Source organism: Ranitomeya variabilis, chromosome 4 (assembly GCF_051348905.1).
Source record: "Ranitomeya variabilis isolate aRanVar5 chromosome 4, aRanVar5.hap1, whole genome shotgun sequence".
NCBI lineage: Eukaryota > Metazoa > Chordata > Amphibia > Anura > Dendrobatidae > Ranitomeya > Ranitomeya variabilis.
The window spans coordinates 405,416,487-405,439,849 of NC_135235.1; the positions used below are offsets into that span (position 1 = coordinate 405,416,487).

The 23,363-nt window shown below is 44.3% G+C and overlaps 1 protein-coding gene across 1 annotated transcript; it reads left to right on the forward strand.

Annotated features, from left to right (window-relative positions):
- Window positions 1–235: 235 nt before the first annotated feature.
- Window positions 236–2,077, forward strand: LOC143764956 (uncharacterized). The gene is made up of 2 exons (XM_077251109.1): window positions 236–664; window positions 1,136–2,077. The coding sequence occupies exons 1-2, from the start codon at window positions 236–238 to the stop codon at window positions 1,772–1,774; spliced, it is 1,068 nt and encodes a 355-aa protein (XP_077107224.1). The 3' UTR covers window positions 1,775–2,077.
- Window positions 2,078–23,363: the final 21,286 nt, after the last annotated feature.

Consider the following 23,363-nt stretch of genomic DNA (forward strand, 5'->3'; position numbering starts at 1 on the left):
AATCCCTTGGGATTCTTTTATTGTAACATCTCCGAGAGGTCAACAACAACAAGAAGCTCTGGAATCAGAGATCCTATCGCTTCTATCTAAAAAAGTATTGATAGAAGTTCCCCGGGATCAAGAAGGGAGGGGGTTCTATTCCCCTTTATTCTTGATCAATAAACCAGATGGTTCATTCAGAACCATCATAAACCTCAAAAAACTAAATTCCTTTTTACGTAACCACACTTTCAAAATGGAATCCATTAGTTCTACCATCAAGCTTTTGTTCCCTAGGTGTGTCATGGCCGGGATAGACCTAAAAGATGCTTACTATCACCTTCCTATACATGCCGAACACCAGCAGTATCTAAGAGTAGCGGTCATCCTGGAGGGACAGGTTCGTCACTTCCAATATGTAGCAATGCCATTTGGGCTTTCTATGGCCCCCCGCATTTTTACAAAGGTGATGTTAGAGGTAATGGCTCATCTACGCCAACGGGACACTTTAATAATACCCTACCTGGATGACTTTCTAGTAATAGGGAATTCTGTAGCTCAATGTAAATTGCGGTTGTCTAACACAATCTCATCCCTGCAGGAGTTGGGATGGATTATCAACTTCGAAAAGTCCAGGCTGAATCCAGACACTACTCAAATGTTTCTAGGGATCCAGCTAGACTCAGTAAGTCAAAAAAGCTTCCTCCCGCATTCAAAGAAAAGGACTATACAGTCAAAAGTGTCAGAAGCGATAAAAAACCCCTACATGACTCTAAGGAAGGCTATGTCCTTACTGGGATCATTGTCCTCATGTATCCCGGCTGTACCATGGGCGCAATTCCATACCCGCCAATTACAGTACGAAGTATTGTCAGCCCAGGGACGGGAAGGACACCTAGAGAGTAAACTAACTCTCTCTAGAGATGTCATAGAATCTCTATCCTGGTGGCTAGATATGGGACACCTTTCAGGGGGTGTACCATGGATAATAGATCCATCCAAAATAATTACTACGGACGCCAGCCCTACGGGATGGGGTGCACATATGGAGGATGATATAGTCCAGGATACCTGGAATCGGTCAGAATCATCATGTTCGTCAAATTGGAAAGAGTTAACAGCAGTAGGGAAAGCCTTAAATTATTTTCTTCCACAGATCCAAGGAGCAGATGTAAGAGTTTTCTCAGACAACTCCACCACAGTGGCCTATGTAAACCGCCAGGGCGGTACACAGTCAGGAAGTCTGATGACCATCGCAGGGGAGATCTTCCAATTTGCAGAGACTCATCTTGCGTCCCTAACTGCCCTACACATCAGAGGAATAGAGAATACCAAAGCGGACTACCTCAGCCGAAACAGGCTGCGCCAGGGAGAATGGTCCTTAAACAGAGCCGTGTTCAGACTAATAACAAAAGCATGGGGAGTGCCTCAGATAGATCTATTTGCCACAAGAGGCAACAGACAGGTAGAAAGATTCGCTTCCCTGAACTCCATGGATCACCCAGACATGCTGGACTCTCTACACCATCCTTGGAACTTCAAACTGGCTTACGCCTTTCCTCCAATGTCTCTAATTCCTCTAGTGATCAGGAAGATCAGGAGGGAGCAAGCAAGGGTAATCCTCATTGCACCCTTCTGGCCAAAAAGACCGTGGTTCTCCTGCCTCCAGAGCATGTGTCTATCCGATCCATGGATTCTTCCATTGGACAAGGAACTACTGTTCCAGGGGCCGTTTTTCCACCCGCAAGTGAAAGGGCTTCACTTGACGGCGTGGAACTTGAGCGGCAATTATTAACTTCAAGGGGTTTCTCAGAGCAACTAGTAAACACCCTGCTACTAAGTAGGAAAAGATCTACAACCCTGATATATAGCAGGGTATGGAAAAAATTCTTAGACTTTCATACAGTACCATTCACTAAACAGGTTCCGATAACACCTATTCTAGAGTTCCTACAAAAAGGTAGAGAATTAGGACTATCAGTGAACACCTTAAGAGTCCAGATATCAGCGTTAGGAGCCTTATATGGATATAATATAGCCGCTGATAGATGGGTCTCCAGATTCATTAAGTCTTGTGAACGGAGTAACCCAGTACATATTCCCCGTCTACCTCCGTGGGATTTAAATCTAGTGCTAGAAGCCTTAACCAGCTCCCCATTTGAGCCTCTAGATTCTATACCTCTAAATGTCCTCACATATAAGGTAGCCCTCTTGGTAGCCCTGACCTCAGCCAGACGTGTTAGCGACATCCAGGCCCTATCGGTAGACCCACCATTCTTACTGACATTCCATGACCGAATAGTCCTAAAACCAGACCCCTCATACCTCCCTAAGGTAGCATCCACCTACCACAGGTCACAGGAAATATTTCTCCCTTCCTTTTTTGATTCTCCTGTAACCCCTGAACAACATAAGTTCCACACCTTAGATGTCAGAAGAGCCATCCTGACTTATATAGAAAGGTGTCAAACATGGAGGGAGAGTAGGGCTCTGTTTATCTCCTTTCAGGGCCACAAGAAAGGACATGGGGTCACAAGAGCTACCATATCTCGGTGGATCAGAGATGCTATCTGCTTGGCCTATACATCGAAAGGCGAGATTCCTCCAGTGGGTATTAAAGCGCACTCAACACGAGCCATGGCTTCCTCCTGGGCGGAACAAGCGGATGTCCCGATCCATCTAATATGTAAGGCCGCAACTTGGTCTACACCTTCTACCTTTTACAACCATTATAGACTTGATCTATCTTCATCGTCTGATTTGACCTTTGGTAGAGCTGTGCTTAGTACAATAATCCCACCCGAGTAATAACTCTCTGAAAGTCTCTCATGTGGGGTGCTGTCGTGGCGAAGGGTAAAAAGCCGGATTACTCACCGGTAATGCTCTTTTAATGAGTCCACGACAGCACCCATTTACAACCCTCCCTGATTATGCACAGCCCTTTCTTTAATTCACAAATAATGGTTGTATAGAGTTTTTAAGATATTTTGCTGAATAAGAATTAATACTAAAGCTTTTGCGGTTCCCTTTTTATACTCTGTAAACTAAACTGAGGAGGAGAGGGGACCGCCTCCTTTTATTCTGTAGGTTTCCTGTTCCTATGGGCGGATCCCTCTCTCTCATGTGGGGTGCTGTCGTGGACTCATTAAAAGAGCATTACCGGTGAGTAATCCGGCTTTTCTAGAGCCCCTAAAAAACCGCGAGGAGTTGCGAGCAAGAAAGGAAAAGGTATCAATCGTATGAAAACGTGGTTTTGCACAACCGCTCTGAGAAAAGTCACCTCGTCACTACTAAGGCCTATATCTTTATTTATAGCTTGCAAACTGAAGCCTGCTAGTGGAGAACCCCGCAGAAGCTCCAGAAGTCGCCACGGCGGTCATCTGACCCACAGCGCTAGTCCGTAAGTGTATATTTTGATATACGTGCACGCTCTCTGTACAACCAATGATACACGTGCTTCTCCAATGAGATCCTGATCACACACATATCTGACACATATCTGGCACATATCTGACACATATCTGACACATGTATAATCTTTCCTGCAGCTAAAAGCAAAGTCATGAGAAAAATACCACCAACACCTCTACAGCCGCTACAGCTCTCCGAGAATGGCGCAGTACCAGTGTGGCCGGCAATACAGGCATCTAACGGACCTGTTAGAACAGCCCCGGCATCGTCGACCTGTGTGGTGCACGGCCTGGGAAACCCCGTGTCTGCGGTCCATCGTGAAATACCCCATTCAAGTGCTGGGCAGACATCGATCAGCAGCGTGGATGACCCCACGCTACTATATCCAGAAGTGGTAGAGGTACCCCGAAAACATAAGCGAAAAACAAAACATATTACAGACCCAGCAAACACAACAAGCGCCGTGGGTACCGCAGCAACGAGGTCTCGTGAAGAGCTTGATCGTGAGATTGATCAGCTCGCTGATGGTAAGCAATCAGCCGTGGAACCGATCATTATACGTATGTCACACACTATGCAGCCGCCAGCGGCATATCTAACTGCACCTGCTAACTCCTCTGGCGCTGTCCCCACAGGCGCCTCTAATTTGGGTAGCACATCTCATGCTTGTGTATCTAACTCTGTTAATGCTAAGAAACGGTTAAAGAGGGCTTTACCAGCGAGTGTTAAGTTGTGTAAAAAGCCAAGGAATCAAGCGCCAGCTACAAATCTGGCGCATGAATCCAGCAGTTGGGGGGTCGCTGAAATGACTGTGTTTCAGGAGCTGTTCACGCGTTACTTACGCTACAAACTCTGGGGCCCCAACATAATGTTTTTTGTGATACTTTTGAAAAATTATTATCAACACAAACCCCAACACACGCTAATAAGGCCGAACTATATGCACTCCGGTATCTGCAGCTGGATGGCGAGACAACAGCTGCCGCTAGCCCATTATGACTGAATATGGTCGGCCACGGTATGCATAAATCACCTAAATCAACATCACCCAGCTATAATAGGGCTAGAGTTATAAAGAGGGCTCTAAAATTGTTGGTCAGCGCCAGACGCTCGCTATGCGCTAGGAGGCGGCGTGGCGGCATGCGGACTGCAATACCACTACAGACGCCACAGTCGCAACCACATGCGTCAGGCCCGCATTCACAGAGCCGTGACAACTCTGCAGATGCCATGCATGCATCTACACAAAATTCACAAGCCTCAGACGTTGACACAGACGCTGATGGTGCTGTGTTGTACAACGATCATACAGTATTTTTACAACGCATCTATCATCATCATAGGCCTCTCCGCAACTTCAACGGGCATATACATACAAATCATTTTAGATTTGTAAATTTGGAGCGTGTACAATCATTTGTAGAGGGTGTGAATATCGTTCATGATGGCATTCAGTCATTACTGGGTAGAATCATCAGGGACATTGAACCTGGCGACTTTGTACAGTTAAGACTTGAAGGTGGTGATACTCTAGACCCTATTTTCGCTACAAAACAGACCAGGGAAGATTTTAATTCTGAATCTTTTTTAAACGCCGTTGCCCGTACACTTCAAAGTAACGCTGAATGCATAGCAACCAATTCGCTAAAGCTAGTCGTCACCATCATTAAAAACCGCCGTGGTGGTGTAAAACAAAAAAGGCACTTGAGATCTATAGCGAGCAGTCGGATCATTAAACAAAAGAGACAATGGCTGTATGATTTTAACAATTACACGACAAATCTGTGTTTGGCTGCTAGTGTGTGCGCCCTGATGGACGACACGGGTCTCGCTGATGGCGCTTTACTGAGCCGCTCTAAATACATACACACAGCGCTGGGCATCCCTGACGGGCAGTTAGTGAGCTTTAGCGACATTCCTGCATTTGAAAAATATTTGGGGGTCACCATTAAAGTCCTGTACTATAGCCAGGGTGATTGGCGCTACTTTCAGAGCGGCAATACAGCTAGTGGTAAAACCGTATTCATATTGTTCCATGACCAACATTACTACGGTATCAAAAATATGAAGGGTTTTATCGGCGCTGATTACTTTTGCGAACGCTGCAATTCTGTGTTTCATCACAAGAGCAGTCACTCCTGACAGTATTTTTGTAAATCGTGTCAGAGAGATGCGTGTGTAGAAGCCACTGGCGAGCAACAGCCCAGGTGCCCTATTTGCAGGACTTATTGCCGATCGAGCGAGTGCTTAGATTATCACATGCAATTGGGTGTAGCCGACTTAACATTCTGCAGGCTTAAAACATTTTGTGATAAATGCAACCGTTTTGTTTTCAGAAATAGCGAGGCTGAGCATAAATGTAAAGGTTTGCGCTGCCCTGTATGTCGCGGCCGTATAAATAAATTCGATGCTCACCTTTGTTACATGCGTCGGTATGTAGCACAGCATGAGACGGATTGTTATATCTTTTATGATTTTGAATGTATGCAGGAGACAGGCACGCATATTCCGAATTACATTTATGCTACTACGCTGTATGGTCACCCCTCCTGGGAGTTTCAGGGTGATACCTGTACACATGACTTTGTACAGTTCTTTACAAGCGGTAAATTTTCAGATCACACATTTATTGCCCACAATGGTGGTAGATACGACTCATACTTTATTGTTAAGGAGCTGATTTCTGAAAAACTACGGGTAAAGTTGATAACCCGAGGCGGCCGCCTCTTGTGTGTGACGCTACCCGATCTGTCTATAAGGTTCATAGACTCTCTAAATTTTATCCCCATGAAACTCAGCAAATTACCACAGGCCATGGGTTTTTCAGGAGGCAAAGGACATTTTCCACACTTTTTTAATACCAGAGAAAACCAAAACTATGTAGGTCCCATACCCGATGTAAAATATTATGGGACGGAGAACATGTCACCTGGTGAGAAGGTAGAGTTCCTGGAGTGGTATGCGACACAGGTAAATACAACTTTTGACTTCAAGGCTGAGCTAAAATCTTATTGCAAACAAGATGTTGAAATTCTGAGACGCTCCTGCGAGATCTATGGAGAGCGTATTATGCAGATGACACAGAAAAATGTCAAAAAATACTGTAAGCGTCAAAGGCAAACGATTGTAGTGAGCAGCTGTGTTGATCCTTTTCAGCTCATCACTCTGGCCTCGGTTTGTATGGCCATGTACAGGTTTAAATTTCTTCCAAAAAAGACCATCGGCATTTTGCCTGGTGATAATTATCACAAGGCAAAAAAGCGCTACTCGTCACCGGCTATACAGTGGCTCATGTATGTAGCCCACTCCGAGAACATCGACATCCGCCACGCATTGAGAGGCGGTGAAAAACGAGTCGGGAAATATTTTCTAGATGGTTATGCCTATGTTAGCGGCCAACGCATAGCATTTGAATTTCAGGGGTGTTTTTATCATGGGTGTCCCGTGTGCTATAATGAAAATGACAGGAATAAGGTCACAAACACGTCCTACGGCCAGTTATATTACACCTTTTTAGCTAAAAAGCGCTACTTACAGGCCTGCGGCTACACAATAAGAGTGATGTGGGAGCAGGAGCATGAGTGGAATGAAATGGTTGAAAATGATTCTATCCTTCAATCATTTCTCCACCAGATGGAATTCCCCGTTCCTTTAGACCCCCGTGATGCGCTTTATGGCGGGCGAACTAACGCCATTAAGCTCTATCACCAGCTGGCAGAAGGGGAGACTTTACATTACTACGATTTCACCAGTCTGTACCCCTTTGTAAACAAAACTAAAACATACCCTGTAGGGCATCCAGACATCATCTATGACAATTTTGGCTTCATTAAAAAATACTTTGGCATTGCTAAAGTCAAGGTCTACCCACCGAGAGATTTATTTTTTCCGGTTCTACCGGTAAAACTCAACAAAAAATTAATGTTTCCCCTATGCTACACATGCGCTGTAAATTCCCAGGCAGATATTTGTGCGCATAGTGATGAAGAGCGTGCATTGTCAGGCACCTGGTGCACTGTAGAGCTCGAGATGGCTATAGAAAAAGGGTATCGGATCGCACACATCTATGAAATATGGCATTTTCCTAAAACCACTGATGATCTGTTTGCACCCTACATTAAATTACATCTGCGGGAGAAGCAGGAAGCCTCTGGTTACCCTAGCTGGTGCACTGATGAGGTCAAGAAAAGGCAGTACATTGACTCCTTTCTTGAAAAAGAAGGTGTGCAATTACGACCTGAAAATATAGCCGTCAACCCTGCTAAGAGGCAGATCTCCAAGCTTTTCTTAAATTCTTTATGGGGGAAGTTTGCTCAGAGATCTAATCTATCATGTACCAGCATTGTTAGGGATCCAGATGAGCTTTTTAAGTATTTGTTCCTGCCTTACTATGACATCTCGATGTTACATTTCCTTGATGATGACACCGCAACCATTAACTGGAAATACGCAAAAGGTCATCACACAGTCAACAAAAACACAAACATTTTTATAGCGTGTTTTACAACAGCGTATGCCCGGCTAGAGCTCTATTCGCTGATGGACAGGCTGCAGGAGAGGTGCCTTTATCACGACACAGATTCTGTTATTTTTGTACAGAGAGATGGTGAGTGGCAACCGCCTTTAGGCGATTACCTGGGGGAGCTGACCAGTGAAATACCCGATGGTACACACATCACAGAATTTGTATCCGCGGGTCCCAAAACTTACGGGTACAAACTCAACACCGGTAAAACCGTCTTAAAAGTGAAGGGGATAACACTAAATGTTGGTAACTCTCAATCTATTAATTTCAACAGTCTAAAAGATCTAGTTCTGGACTACCCGAGCAATTCTGACACAGATACGCAGAAACGCATTGTCGTGCAACAGCCGTCCATTGTAAGAAATAAAAAGTACTGGGAGATTGAAATGAGGCCGTTACGCAAAACACAAAAGTGCGTTTATACAAAGCGACGACTAATTGATGGTTTCACCACCCTGCCTTTTGGGTATTAGCAGAGTATTGTGGTGATGGATACACGCCTGCAACACCCATTCTCATGCATTCTAGCAGGGCCGTCTAATTCTGGAAAGAGCTATTTTGTAAAACAGCTGCTGTATAATATTGAAACTAATTTTTCTCAGAAACCCGATAATATTGTTTGGTTTTATTCGTGTTGGCAGAAACTATATGATGAAATCTCTCTCTCTTTTCCCTACACCAGATTTGTGGAGGGTCTGCCGAATACATTCGTAGATGTCGAATTATTCCCGCCGGAGAAGGTGAATTTGGCTATTGTTGATGATCTCATGGAGAGTGCTAGTGAAAATTGTGAGATAGAAAAAGCCTTTACCAAGTATGTGCACCACAGAAATCTCAGCATTTTCTACCTGGTTCAAAACATATTTTGTCAGGGTAAGAAAAGCCGTACGATAAATTTAAACACAAAATACATGGTGCTTTTTAATAACCCCCGAGATAAATTACAAATTTTAACTCTAGCTTGGCAGATGTACCCCGGAAAAACACGTTTTTTCCTAGAAGCTTTTGAGGATGCCACGCGGGGACCTTATGGGTATTCGCTTGTAGATTTGAGAGCTAATACCCCTGAGGAACTTCGCTTAAGGACCGGATTGTTTCCACCAGCGTTGCCCGCTGTCTATGTTCAAAAGAAAAACGTTTCTAAAAATTGAATTTTACCCAGGTATCAGACATTCTACGCTGCATGCGTTGTGATGTAAAAAAGCTTCCTCCCGCATTCAAAGAAAAGGACTATACAGTCAAAAGTGTCAGAAGCGATAAAAAACCCCTACATGACTCTAAGGAAGGCTATGTCCTTACTGGGATCATTGTCCTCATGTATCCCGGCTGTACCATGGGCGCAATTCCATACCCGCCAATTACAGTACGAAGTATTGTCAGCCCAGGGACGGGAAGGACACCTAGAGAGTAAACTAACTCTCTCTAGAGATGTCATAGAATCTCTATCCTGGTGGCTAGATATGGGACACCTTTCAGGGGGTGTACCATGGATAATAGATCCATCCAAAATAATTACTACGGACGCCAGCCCTACGGGATGGGGTGCACATATGGAGGATGATATAGTCCAGGATACCTGGAATCGGTCAGAATCATCATGTTCGTCAAATTGGAAAGAGTTAACAGCAGTAGGGAAAGCCTTAAATTATTTTCTTCCACAGATCCAAGGAGCAGATGTAAGAGTTTTCTCAGACAACTCCACCACAGTGGCCTATGTAAACCGCCAGGGCGGTACACGGTCAGGAAGTCTGATGACCATCGCAGGGGAGATCTTCCAATTTGCAGAGACTCATCTTGCGTCCCTAACTGCCCTACACATCAGAGGAATAGAGAATACCAAAGCGGACTACCTCAGCCGAAACAGGCTGCGCCAGGGAGAATGGTCCTTAAACAGAGCCGTGTTCAGACTAATAACAAAAGCATGGGGAGTGCCTCAGATAGATCTATTTGCCACAAGAGGCAACAGACAGGTAGAAAGATTCGCTTCCCTGAACTCCATGGATCACCCAGACATGCTGGACTCTCTACACCATCCTTGGAACTTCAAACTGGCTTACGCCTTTCCTCCAATGTCTCTAATTCCTCTAGTGATCAGGAAGATCAGGAGGGAGCAAGCAAGGGTAATCCTCATTGCACCCTTCTGGCCAAAAAGACCGTGGTTCTCCTGCCTCCAGAGCATGTGTCTATCCGATCCATGGATTCTTCCATTGGACAAGGAACTACTGTTCCAGGGGCCGTTTTTCCACCCGCAAGTGAAAGGGCTTCACTTGACGGCGTGGAACTTGAGCGGCAATTATTAACTTCAAGGGGTTTCTCAGAGCAACTAGTAAACACCCTGCTACTAAGTAGGAAAAGATCTACAACCCTGATATATAGCAGGGTATGGAAAAAATTCTTAGACTTTCATACAGTACCATTCACTAAACAGGTTCCGATAACACCTATTCTAGAGTTCCTACAAAAAGGTAGAGAATTAGGACTATCAGTGAACACCTTAAGAGTCCAGATATCAGCGTTAGGAGCCTTATATGGATATAATATAGCCGCTGATAGATGGGTCTCCAGATTCATTAAGTCTTGTGAACGGAGTAACCCAGTACATATTCCCCGTATACCTCCGTGGGATTTAAATCTAGTGCTAGAAGCCTTAACCAGCTCCCCATTTGAGCCTCTAGATTCTATACCTCTAAATGTCCTCACATATAAGGTAGCCCTCTTGGTAGCCCTGACCTCAGCCAGACGTGTTAGCGACATCCAGGCCCTATCGGTAGACCCACCATTCTTACTGACATTCCATGACCGAATAGTCCTAAAACCAGACCCCTCATACCTCCCTAAGGTAGCATCCACCTACCACAGGTCACAGGAAATATTTCTCCCTTCCTTTTTTGATTCTCCTGTAACCCCTGAACAACATAAGTTCCACACCTTAGATGTCAGAAGAGCCATCCTGACTTATATAGAAAGGTGTCAAACATGGAGGGAGAGTAGGGCTCTGTTTATCTCCTTTCAGGGCCACAAGAAAGGACATGGGGTCACAAGAGCTACCATATCTCGGTGGATCAGAGATGCTATCTGCTTGGCCTATACATCGAAAGGCGAGATTCCTCCAGTGGGTATTAAAGCGCACTCAACACGAGCCATGGCTTCCTCCTGGGCGGAACAAGCGGATGTCCCGATCCATCTAATATGTAAGGCCGCAACTTGGTCTACACCTTCTACCTTTTACAACCATTATAGACTTGATCTATCTTCATCGTCTGATTTGACCTTTGGTAGAGCTGTGCTTAGTACAATAATCCCACCCGAGTAATAACTCTCTGAAAGTCTCTCATGTGGGGTGCTGTCGTGGCGAAGGGTAAAAAGCCGGATTACTCACCGGTAATGCTCTTTTAATGAGTCCACGACAGCACCCATTTACAACCCTCCCTGATTATGCACAGCCCTTTCTTTAATTCACAAATAATGGTTGTATAGAGTTTTTAAGATATTTTGCTGAATAAGAATTAATACTAAAGCTTTTGCGGTTCCCTTTTTATACTCTGTAAACTAAACTGAGGAGGAGAGGGGACCGCCTCCTTTTATTCTGTAGGTTTCCTGTTCCTATGGGCGGATCCCTCTCTCTCATGTGGGGTGCTGTCGTGGACTCATTAAAAGAGCATTACCGGTGAGTAATCCGGCTTTTCTAGAGCCCCTAAAAAACCGCGAGGAGTTGCGAGCAAGAAAGGAAAAGGTATCAATCGTATGAAAACGTGGTTTTGCACAACCGCTCTGAGAAAAGTCACCTCGTCACTACTAAGGCCTATATCTTTATTTATAGCTTGCAAACTGAAGCCTAGAAGGATTTTCACAAAAGAGAATATACACCTGCTAGTGGAGAACCCCGCAGAAGCTCCAGAAGTCGCCACGGCGGTCATCTGACCCACAGCGCTAGTCCGTAAGTGTATATTTTGATATACGTGCACGCTCTCTGTACAACCAATGATACACGTGCTTCTCCAATGAGATCCTGATCACACACATATCTGACACATATCTGGCACATATCTGACACATATCTGACACATGTATAATCTTTCCTGCAGCTAAAAGCAAAGTCATGAGAAAAATACCACCAACACCTCTACAGCCGCTACAGCTCTCCGAGAATGGCGCAGTACCAGTGTGGCCGGCAATACAGGCATCTAATGGACCTGTTAGAACAGCCCCGGCATCGTCGACCTGTGTGGTGCACGGCCTGGGAAACCCCGTGTCTGCGGTCCATCGTGAAATACCCCATTCAAGTGCTGGGCAGACATCGATCAGCAGCGTGGATGACCCCACGCTACTATATCCAGAAGTGGTAGAGGTACCCCGAAAACATAAGCGAAAAACAAAACATATTACAGACCCAGCAAACACAACAAGCGCCGTGGGTACCGCAGCAACGAGGTCTCGTGAAGAGCTTGATCGTGAGATTGATCAGCTCGCTGATGGTAAGCAATCAGCCGTGGAACCGATCATTATACGTATGTCACACACTATGCAGCCGCCAGCGGCATATCTAACTGCACCTGCTAACTCCTCTGGCGCTGTCCCCACAGGCGCCTCTAATTTGGGTAGCACATCTCATGCTTGTGTATCTAACTCTGTTAATGCTAAGAAACGGTTAAAGAGGGCTTTACCAGCGAGTGTTAAGTTGTGTAAAAAGCCAAGGAATCAAGCGCCAGCTACAAATCTGGCGCATGAATCCAGCAGTTGGGGGGTCGCTGAAATGACTGTGTTTCAGGAGCTGTTCACGCGTTACTTACGCTACAAACTCTGGGGCCCCAACATAATGTTTTTTTGTGATACTTTTGAAAAATTATTATCAACACAAACCCCAACACACGCTAATAAGGCCGAACTATATGCACTCCGGTATCTGCAGCTGGATGGCGAGACAACAGCTGCCGCTAGCCCATTATGACTGAATATGGTCGGCCACGGTATGCATAAATCACCTAAATCAACATCACCCAGCTATAATAGGGCTAGAGTTATAAAGAGGGCTCTAAAATTGTTGGTCAGCGCCAGACGCTCGCTATGCGCTAGGAGGCGGCGTGGCGGCATGCGGACTGCAATACCACTACAGACGCCACAGTCGCAACCACATGCGTCAGGCCCGCATTCACAGAGCCGTGACAACTCTGCAGATGCCATGCATGCATCTACACAAAATTCACAAGCCTCAGACGTTGACACAGACGCTGATGGTGCTGTGTTGTACAACGATCATACAGTATTTTTACAACGCATCTATCATCATCATAGGCCTCTCCGCAACTTCAACGGGCATATACATACAAATCATTTTAGATTTGTAAATTTGGAGCGTGTACAATCATTTGTAGAGGGTGTGAATATCGTTCATGATGGCATTCAGTCATTACTGGGTAGAATCATCAGGGACATTGAACCTGGCGACTTTGTACAGTTAAGACTTGAAGGTGGTGATACTCTAGACCCTATTTTCGCTACAAAACAGACCAGGGAAGATTTTAATTCTGAATCTTTTTTAAACGCCGTTGCTCGTACACTTCAAAGTAACGCTGAATGCATAGCAACCAATTCGCTAAAGCTAGTCGTCACCATCATTAAAAACCGCCGTGGTGGTGTAAAACAAAAAAGGCACTTGAGATCTATAGCGAGCAGTCAGATCATTAAACAAAAGAGACAATGGCTGTATGATTTTAACAATTACACGACAAATCTGTGTTTGGCTGCTAGTGTGTGCGCCCTGATGGACGACACGGGTCTCGCTGATGGCGCTTTACTGAGCCGCTCTAAATACATACACACAGCGCTGGGCATCCCTGACGGGCAGTTAGTGAGCTTTAGCGACATTCCTGCATTTGAAAAATATTTGGGGGTCACCATTAAAGTCCTGTACTATAGCCAGGGTGATTGGCGCTACTTTCAGAGCGGCAATACAGCTAGTGGTAAAACCGTATTCATATTGTTCCATGACCAACATTACTACGGTATCAAAAATATGAAGGGTTTTATCGGCGCTGATTACTTTTGCGAACGCTGCAATTCTGTGTTTCATCACAAGAGCAGTCACTCCTGACAGTATTTTTGTAAATCGTGTCAGAGAGATGCGTGTGTAGAAGCCACTGGCGAGCAACAGCCCAGGTGCCCTATTTGCAGGACTTATTGCCGATCGAGCGAGTGCTTAGATTATCACATGCAATTGGGTGTAGCCGACTTAACATTCTGCAGGCTTAAAACATTTTGTGATAAATGCAACCGTTTTGTTTTCAGAAATAGCGAGGCTGAGCATAAATGTAAAGGTTTGCGCTGCCCTGTATGTCGCGGCCGTATAAATAAATTCGATGCTCACCTTTGTTACATGCGTCGGTATGTAGCACAGCATGAGACGGATTGTTATATCTTTTATGATTTTGAATGTATGCAGGAGACAGGCACGCATATTCCGAATTACATTTATGCTACTACGCTGTATGGTCACCCCTCCTGGGAGTTTCAGGGTGATACCTGTACACATGACTTTGTACAGTTCTTTACAAGCGGTAAATTTTCAGATCACACATTTATTGCCCACAATGGTGGTAGATACGACTCATACTTTATTGTTAAGGAGCTGATTTCTGAAAAACTACGGGTAAAGTTGATAACCCGAGGCGGCCGCCTCTTGTGTGTGACGCTACCCGATCTGTCTATAAGGTTCATAGACTCTCTAAATTTTATCCCCATGAAACTCAGCAAATTACCACAGGCCATGGGTTTTTCAGGAGGCAAAGGACATTTTCCACACTTTTTTAATACCAGAGAAAACCAAAACTATGTAGGTCCCATACCCGATGTAAAATATTATGGGACGGAGAACATGTCACCTGGTGAGAAGGTAGAGTTCCTGGAGTGGTATGCGACACAGGTAAATACAACTTTTGACTTCAAGGCTGAGCTAAAATCTTATTGCAAACAAGATGTTGAAATTCTGAGACGCTCCTGCGAGATCTATAGAGAGCGTATTATGCAGATGACACAGAAAAATGTCAAAAAATACTGTAAGCGTCAAAGGCAAACGATTGTAGTGAGCAGCTGTGTTGATCCTTTTCAGCTCATCACTCTGGCCTCGGTTTGTATGGCCATGTACAGGTTTAAATTTCTTCCAAAAAAGACCATCGGCATTTTGCCTGGTGATAATTATCACAAGGCAAAAAAGCGCTACTCGTCACCGGCTATACAGTGGCTCATGTATGTAGCCCACTCCGAGAACATCGACATCCGCCACGCATTGAGAGGCGGTGAAAAACGAGTCGGGAAATATTTTCTAGATGGTTATGCCTATGTTAGCGGCCAACACATAGCATTTGAATTTCAGGGGTGTTTTTATCATGGGTGTCCCGTGTGCTATAATGAAAATGACAGGAATAAGGTCACAAACACGTCCTACGGCCAGTTATATTACACCTTTTTAGCTAAAAAGCGCTACTTACAGGCCTGCGGCTACACAATAAGAGTGATGTGGGAGCATGAGTGGAATGAAATGGTTGAAAATGATTCTATCCTTCAATCATTTCTCCACCAGATGGAATTCCCCGTTCCTTTAGACCCCCGTGATGCGCTTTATGGCGGGCGAACTAACGCCATTAAGCTCTATCACCAGCTGGCAGAAGGGGAGACTTTACATTACTACGATTTCACCAGTCTGTACCCCTTTGTAAACAAAACTAAAACATACCCTGTAGGGCATCCAGACATCATCTATGACAATTTTGGCTTCATTAAAAAATACTTTGGCATTGCTAAAGTCAAGGTCTACCCACCGAGAGATTTATTTTTTCCGGTTCTACCGGTAAAACTCAACAAAAAATTAATGTTTCCCCTATGCTACACATGCGCTGTAAATTCCCAGGCAGATATTTGTGCGCATAGTGATGAAGAGCGTGCATTGTCAGGCACCTGGTGCACTGTAGAGCTCGAGATGGCTATAGAAAAAGGGTATCGGATCGCGCACATCTATGAAATATGGCATTTTCCTAAAACCACTGATGATCTGTTTGCACCCTACATTAAATTACATCTGCGGGAGAAGCAGGAAGCCTCTGGTTACCCTAGCTGGTGCACTGATGAGGTCAAGAAAATGCAGTACATTGACTCCTTTCTTGAAAAAGAAGGTGTGCAATTACGACCTGAAAATATAGCCGTCAACCCTGCTAAGAGGCAGATCTCCAAGCTTTTCTTAAATTCTTTATGGGGGAAGTTTGCTCAGAGATCTAATCTATCATGTACCAGCATTGTTAGGGATCCAGATGAGCTTTTTAAGTATTTGTTCCTGCCTTACTATGACATCTCGATGTTACATTTCCTTGATGATGACACCGCAACCATTAACTGGAAATACGCAAAAGGTCATCACACAGTCAACAAAAACACAAACATTTTTATAGCATGTTTTACAACAGCGTATGCCCGGCTAGAGCTCTATTCGCTGATGGACAGGCTGCAGGAGAGGTGCCTTTATCACGACACAGATTCTGTTATTTTTGTACAGAGAGATGGTGAGTGGCAACCGCCTTTAGGCGATTACCTGGGGGAGCTGACCAGTGAAATACCCGATGGTACACACATCACAGAATTTGTATCCGCGGGTCCCAAAACTTACGGGTACAAACTCAACACCGGTAAAACCGTCTTAAAAGTGAAGGGGATAACACTAAATGTTGGTAACTCTCAATCTATTAATTTCAACAGTCTAAAAGATCTAGTTCTGGACTACCCGAGCAATTCTGACACAGATACGCAGAAACGCATTGTCGTGCAACAGCCGTCCATTGTAAGAAATAAAAAGTACTGGGAGATTGAAATGAGGCCGTTACGCAAAACACAAAAGTGCGTTTATACAAAGCGACGACTAATTGATGGTTTCACCACCCTGCCTTTTGGGTATTAGCAGAGTATTGTGGTGATGGATACACGCCTGCAACACCCATTCTCATGCATTCTAGCAGGGCCGTCTAATTCTGGAAAGAGCTATTTTGTAAAACAGCTGCTGTATAATATTGAAACTAATTTTTCTCAGAAACCCGATAATATTGTTTGGTTTTATTCGTGTTGGCAGAAACTATATGATGAAATCTCTCTCTCTTTTCCCTACACCAGATTTGTGGAGGGTCTGCCGAATACATTCGTAGATGTCGAATTATTCCCGCCGGAGAAGGTGAATTTGGCTATTGTTGATGATCTCATGGAGAGTGCTAGTGAAAATTGTGAGATAGAAAAAGCCTTTACCAAGTATGTGCACCACAGAAATCTCAGCATTTTCTACCTGGTTCAAAACATATTTTGTCAGGGTAAGAAAAGCCGTACGATAAATTTAAACACAAAATACATGGTGCTTTTTAATAACCCCCGAGATAAATTACAAATTTTAACTCTAGCTTGGCAGATGTACCCCGGAAAAACACGTTTTTTCCTAGAAGCTTTTGAGGATGCCACGCGGGGACCTTATGGGTATTTGCTTGTAGATTTGAGAGCTAATACCCCTGAGGAACTTCGCTTAAGGACCGGATTGTTTCCACCAGCGTTGCCCGCTGTCTATGTTCAAAAGAAAAACGTTTCTAAAAATTGAATTTTACCCAGGTATCAGACATTCTACACTGCATGCGTTGTGATGTAAAGATGTCTGAGAGACTCCGGCGTAACTGGGCTCTCTTAAAAACTCTGGTGAAAGCAACCCCGACTGTCCGAAAGTCTATTTTGCGCGGTGCGAGCAGTGATTTAATTACAGCCATAGGTGAGATTGCTTTAAACATCTTAAAAGGCAGGATCCCGCTGAAAGAGCATCAAAAGGGCATATTAAAGAAGTGGCGTAAAGCTATAAGAACCCTGAGCGACAGATCTCAATCCATAAAGAAAAAGAAGCGGCTACTAAATCAGGCCGGTGGGTTTATCGGCCCTCTTTTAGCTTTTGCAATCCCTATAATAACAAGCCTATTCGCAGGAAGATAATGGAGCATACAGAGAAAATGTATCTAGACCCCAAAACAGGTGCTAGACAAGCTAAGACCAGCTGCTACAGTTAACATACGCGACAGCGTTATTCACCACCTTGATGGCGAGATTAGCGACATTTTACAACGTCGTGACATTCCCGATGATGTGAAAATTAAAATGTATAGCACCGTGCTACAACGATACTTGGTGCATGCGCGGCACAGCTCAAAAGAAGTAACGGCTTTAAATCTCGTTAGCACTCCTGATCCTGGTCAGCAACAATTGTCAAATACCGACTCTGATAAAAATCAAGAGATCGCTGAAATTGTCAGGCACATAAGCCAAAGATATAAAAAGAATGCTGAGTTTTTACTAAACAGGTTACTACAGAATAAAAATGTTACAGACTGGAATAATAAAGCTGAATTTATTTTCAAAGGATCCGTAATACCGGGGTCTAACTTACTGGATTTGGTACGTAGTACTACGCAGAGTCACGCTCTGACCGGCCGGAATTTACCTCCGGGTTGGGAAGCATTTATGCAGGCTATGGCCGAGCTAAATATACCGTCTACAGTTGTTGGTAATCCCACTACTAGGAAGCTTTTAGATGGATTAAAAATTTCCAGCAGCGAGGCACACTCTGTATCTACGCCGCAGAAGCTAGCTCCGGCGCCGCGTGCAATTCAATCTTTACATTCCCCGTCATTAGGTACCACACGTGGAACTCTGCTGCCTAAAAAAAGGTCTTTACCGATGCTACAAACCATGTGGCTCACGATGTAAAGAATGTACTGGATAAATATGACGTGCATGACTTGTAACACCATATTATTTTGTAAGAAGTGTAATGATTAGTGTTGAGCGATACCGTCCGATACTTGAAAGTATCGGTATCGGAAAGTATCGGCCGATACCGGCAAAGTATCGGATCCAATCCGATACCGATACCCGATACCAATACAAGTCAATGGGACTCAGGTATCGGACGGTATTCCTGATGGTTCCCAGGGTCTGAAGGAGAGGAAACTCTCCTTCAGGCCCTGGGAACCATATTAATGTGTAAAAGAAAGAATTAAAATAAAAAATATCGCTATACTCACCTGTCCGACGCAGCCGGGACCTCAGCGAGGGAACCGGCAGCGTTGTTTGTTTAAAATTCGCGCTTTTACTTGGTTACGTGAATTCCCGGCTTGTGATTGGTCAGGGCGGCCATGTTGCCGGGACGTGGACCAATCACAGCAAGCCGTGACGAAATTACGTCACGGCTTGCTGTGATTGGTCCGCGTCCCGGCAACATGGCCGCCATTAACCAATCACAAGCCGTGACGTCACGGGAGGCTGGACACGCGCGTATTTTGAAAAGCGCGCGTGTCCAGCCTCCAGTGACGTCCCGGCTTATGATTGGTCACGGCGCCATGTTGCCGGGACGCGGACCAATCACAGCAAGCCGTGACGAAATTACGTCACGGCTTGCTGTGATTGGTCCGCGTCCCGGCAACATGGCCGCCATTAACCAATCACAAGCCGTGACGTCACGGGAGGCTGGACACGCGCGCTTTTCAAAATACGCGCATGTCCAGCCTCCCGTGACGTCACGGCTTGTGATTGGTTAATGGCGGCCATGTTGCCGGGACGTCACTGGAGGCTGGACACGCGCGCTTTTCAAAATACGCGCATGTCCAGCCTCCCGTGACGTCACGGCTTGTGATTGGTTAATGGCGGCCATGTTGCCGGGACGTCATTGGAGGCTGGACACGCGCGCTTTTCAAAATACGCGCATGTCCAGCCTCCCGTGACGTCACGGCTTGTGATTGGTTAATGGCGGCCATGTTGCCGGGACGCGGACCAATCACAGCAAGCCGTGACGTAATTTCGTCACGGCTTGCTGTGATTGGTCCGCGTCCCGGCAACATGGCCGCCCTGACCAATCACAAGCCGGGACTTCACGTAACCAAGTAAAAGCGCGAAATTTAAACAAACAACGCTGCCGCTTCCCTCGCTGAGGTCCCGGCTGCGTCGGACAGGTGAGTATAGCGATATTTTTTATTTTAATTCTCTTTTTTACACATTATTACATTAATGTTGTTGCGATACCCGATACCCGATACCACAAAAGTATCGGATCTCGGTATCGGAAATTCCGATACAGCAAGTATCGGCCGATACCCGATACTTGCAGTATCGGAATGCTCAACACTAGTAATGATGTATATTCAAACGATGCTATTTATTTTGTAAGAAGTGTACTGCTGTATAATCATTGTGCTATTTATTTTGTACGATGCAACATTGAAATGTCTTTGAGTTGTGTTTATTTTACAATAAATCTTTTTCATTTTTACAATACCGTGTCTTTTGCTTTTTTATAAACGTATAAAACACCACGCTTCATACTTTCGGGGTTGTAATATGGCCGCATACATAATGCGCCCATTATAAAACACATATAAATGAGATATAAACAGCTATTGTGTATTACTGGGATAATAAACACTGTATTAACAATATTAAACACTGTGCTAGGGAGAATGAGCCTGTGTTTCTACTATCACAGGCTTGTCAAACAAGAGTAAGCTCTAATACATCACATTAATCTAATATAAAACAACTACTGGGATAATAAACACTGTATTAACAATATTAAACACTGTGCTAGGGAGAATGAGCCTGTGTTTCTACTATCACAGGCTTGTCAAACAAGAGTAAGCTCTAATACATCACATTAATCTAATATAAAACAACTACTGGGATAATAAACACTGTATCAAATACAGTGATAATTATATTAAACTATATAAAAAGGGAGGGAGAGCTGTCACACAGCTGCTGTTAGAAGACAGGGGAGGGGTGGGGTTACACACTTTGATACACTCTGATAGGGGCGTGCCCACCTGTCAAATTGAGTTTGACGAAACCACCCGACGCTCTACTACTAACGCGGACAAATGTAACTGTTTTGTGACAGGCAGAACGAAAGGTGTAATCTTCAAATTTTTATAGATAACAACTACGGGAATGCCTGTCACAAATAAGAATATGATGAAGAAGTTGAATATGAAGAAGATAATAGTAAAATAAAAAGAATATGAACAATGTATGTAACAAAAAAAAATAATAGGTAGAAGATGAAGAAGATGAATAAGGTGAAGAAGTTGATGATGAGGATAATGAAGAAGAAAGTGTGGGAGAAGTAAAAAAGAAGGTGAAGGGCATGGAAGTAGTGAAACATCAATATCTGACAAAATAAAAAAAAAATGAACATAGTCAAAATCTTTCTAACGCCGAACGTCATAAAAAACAAAACAAAATCCTGCTATTCTATTAGATTGGGCTAAACCTCTGTGCCTTTAATGTCTCCGCCAAGTCCCCCAATACATCCTACATTATTCTTAGTTGTTTTCCTTCATGTAGAATGAACCTACAAGTTAAGAAAGGGTTTATTTTAATTCCGATATTTTCGTCCCATTGACTTGCATTGGGATCGGGTATCGGTATCGGATTAGATCCGATACTTTGACGGTATCGGCCGAAACTTTCCGATACCGATACTTTCCGATATCGGAAGGTATCGCTCAACACTAATTGGGACATTTGGAGAGTATTCTTTTGGTTATATAGGTGGTTATTCTTCCGACGACATGGATCCCGATGATATCTCATCCTTATATTCATATTCATTTCCTTCCTCAGAAAATTCAAAGAGTTGTGAAAGTTCCGAAACCATAGAATTTCCACAAAAAAATGATTCTGGAAAATTGGTACAAAGAGAACTAGAAGGGCAATGCGCTTCTCATAATTCATTAATAGACAATATACGAGCCACTGAGGATCATCCATCAGAAAATTTCATGATCAACATATGCAAGGCCCTTTTATTATCGGTGAATATTCTAAGAAAAGATTCTATTAAAGATGACAACTCAAAAATATCTTCTGAAAGCGAAACAGAATTTGTTGATTCTACGCATTTGAATATAGCTAAGGCATCTGAGACTTTCATCAAGACACTTTTTAAAGATACTTTTTCGCACATAGCTGATGCTACACTTTCAAATATTAAAGGGGCATCTAACAGATCTTCCGATGTAACAGAAAGAATTAATTCCACATACAAAATTTACGAGACTTCACACACTAAAGAAATGCAGGATCTCCCTACAATCTCAGATTCATTGGAAAACATCCAGAAGGATATTACTTCCTTCAGAAACAGTCTAGCTAATTTGGAAGACTTCAAAAGGAATGTGAAGACCAGAGAGATTCCGAAGTCGGTCCCAAACTTCCAGTTAAGGGATTAAATTTATTCGCTAATTTCTCATCTAATTCCTAACGCCTAAGGGGTAAACTTAATTGAAAAGGCCTTTAGAGTACGCAGGCCATCTGCTCTTCCATCTGATGTGACAACAGATGTTATTGTCTCATTTTACCCCAACTGGGTAAGAAACACACTACTGGGTATATCAAAAGAGCCAAGATTCCTCTCTTCTCCGTATAGTCATTTAACCTTTTTTAAAGACCTATCTAAAGAAACTCTGCAAAAGCGGAAATTATGTCAATCCATTACACGTGAGCTTCTATAAGCCAGAATACCCTACAATTGGACTCAGTTCTCTCCGCTACAAATTAAATTCGCATCTAAACTGATTACTATTTCTTCTCCAACGGAACTGAAGGAGTTGACTTCCTGAAATGTGCTGGCATATGTGAGGACTTGGTGCGTTCGCAGCCTGGGGTCCACCGTGCAGGAGACAACTGGCTGCTAGAAAATGACGGCACTATATGGCGGTATAAGTGAACTCAGTTACTTCACTGAGTCACACAGAAAAGAACACGCTGTGCCCTGTTAGCGTTACAGGGGAACACAGCTAACTGCTGAGCTGATGGCAGTCAGTGGTCACGCACACAGAGAAGCACACAAAAACTCCTCACCGGAGGTGCCGGTATTCTAGGGGCTTATTTCAGCCGGGTCCCTGCATACAATCATACAAACTCCTCACCGGAGCTGCCGGTATTCTAGGGGCTTATTTCAGCCGGGTCCCTGAATAAAATCATACAGGCGCGACCACAATTCGCAAGCTCATAACATGAAGTGATACTAGCGCATGGCCGTACGGCCATGCAAACCTTTTATAGCTGCAGCCGCTTCAGGACCTTCCTAGAAGACCAATGAAAGCTGCTGCAATACCAGAGCAACTTCAGGACCTTCCTAGAGGACCAATGGGAGCTGCAGCAGTACCTTATCATGTGACCCCTGATCTCCAATGAGAGGTCTTACCCTGGGCATGCTCAGAAGGGAAAAAGCAGGACTTAGTCCCAGAGACGTCTGCTCGCCGCTGACCAGTACTGGCTACAATGGCTGAGGCTGAGAAAGCAGCAGAAACCAACTGCACAGTATCAGGCTGAGCCAGACGCTGGGACCGATGTCTCTTCTGAGCAGGCTCCACTGTGGCTGGAGAGGAAT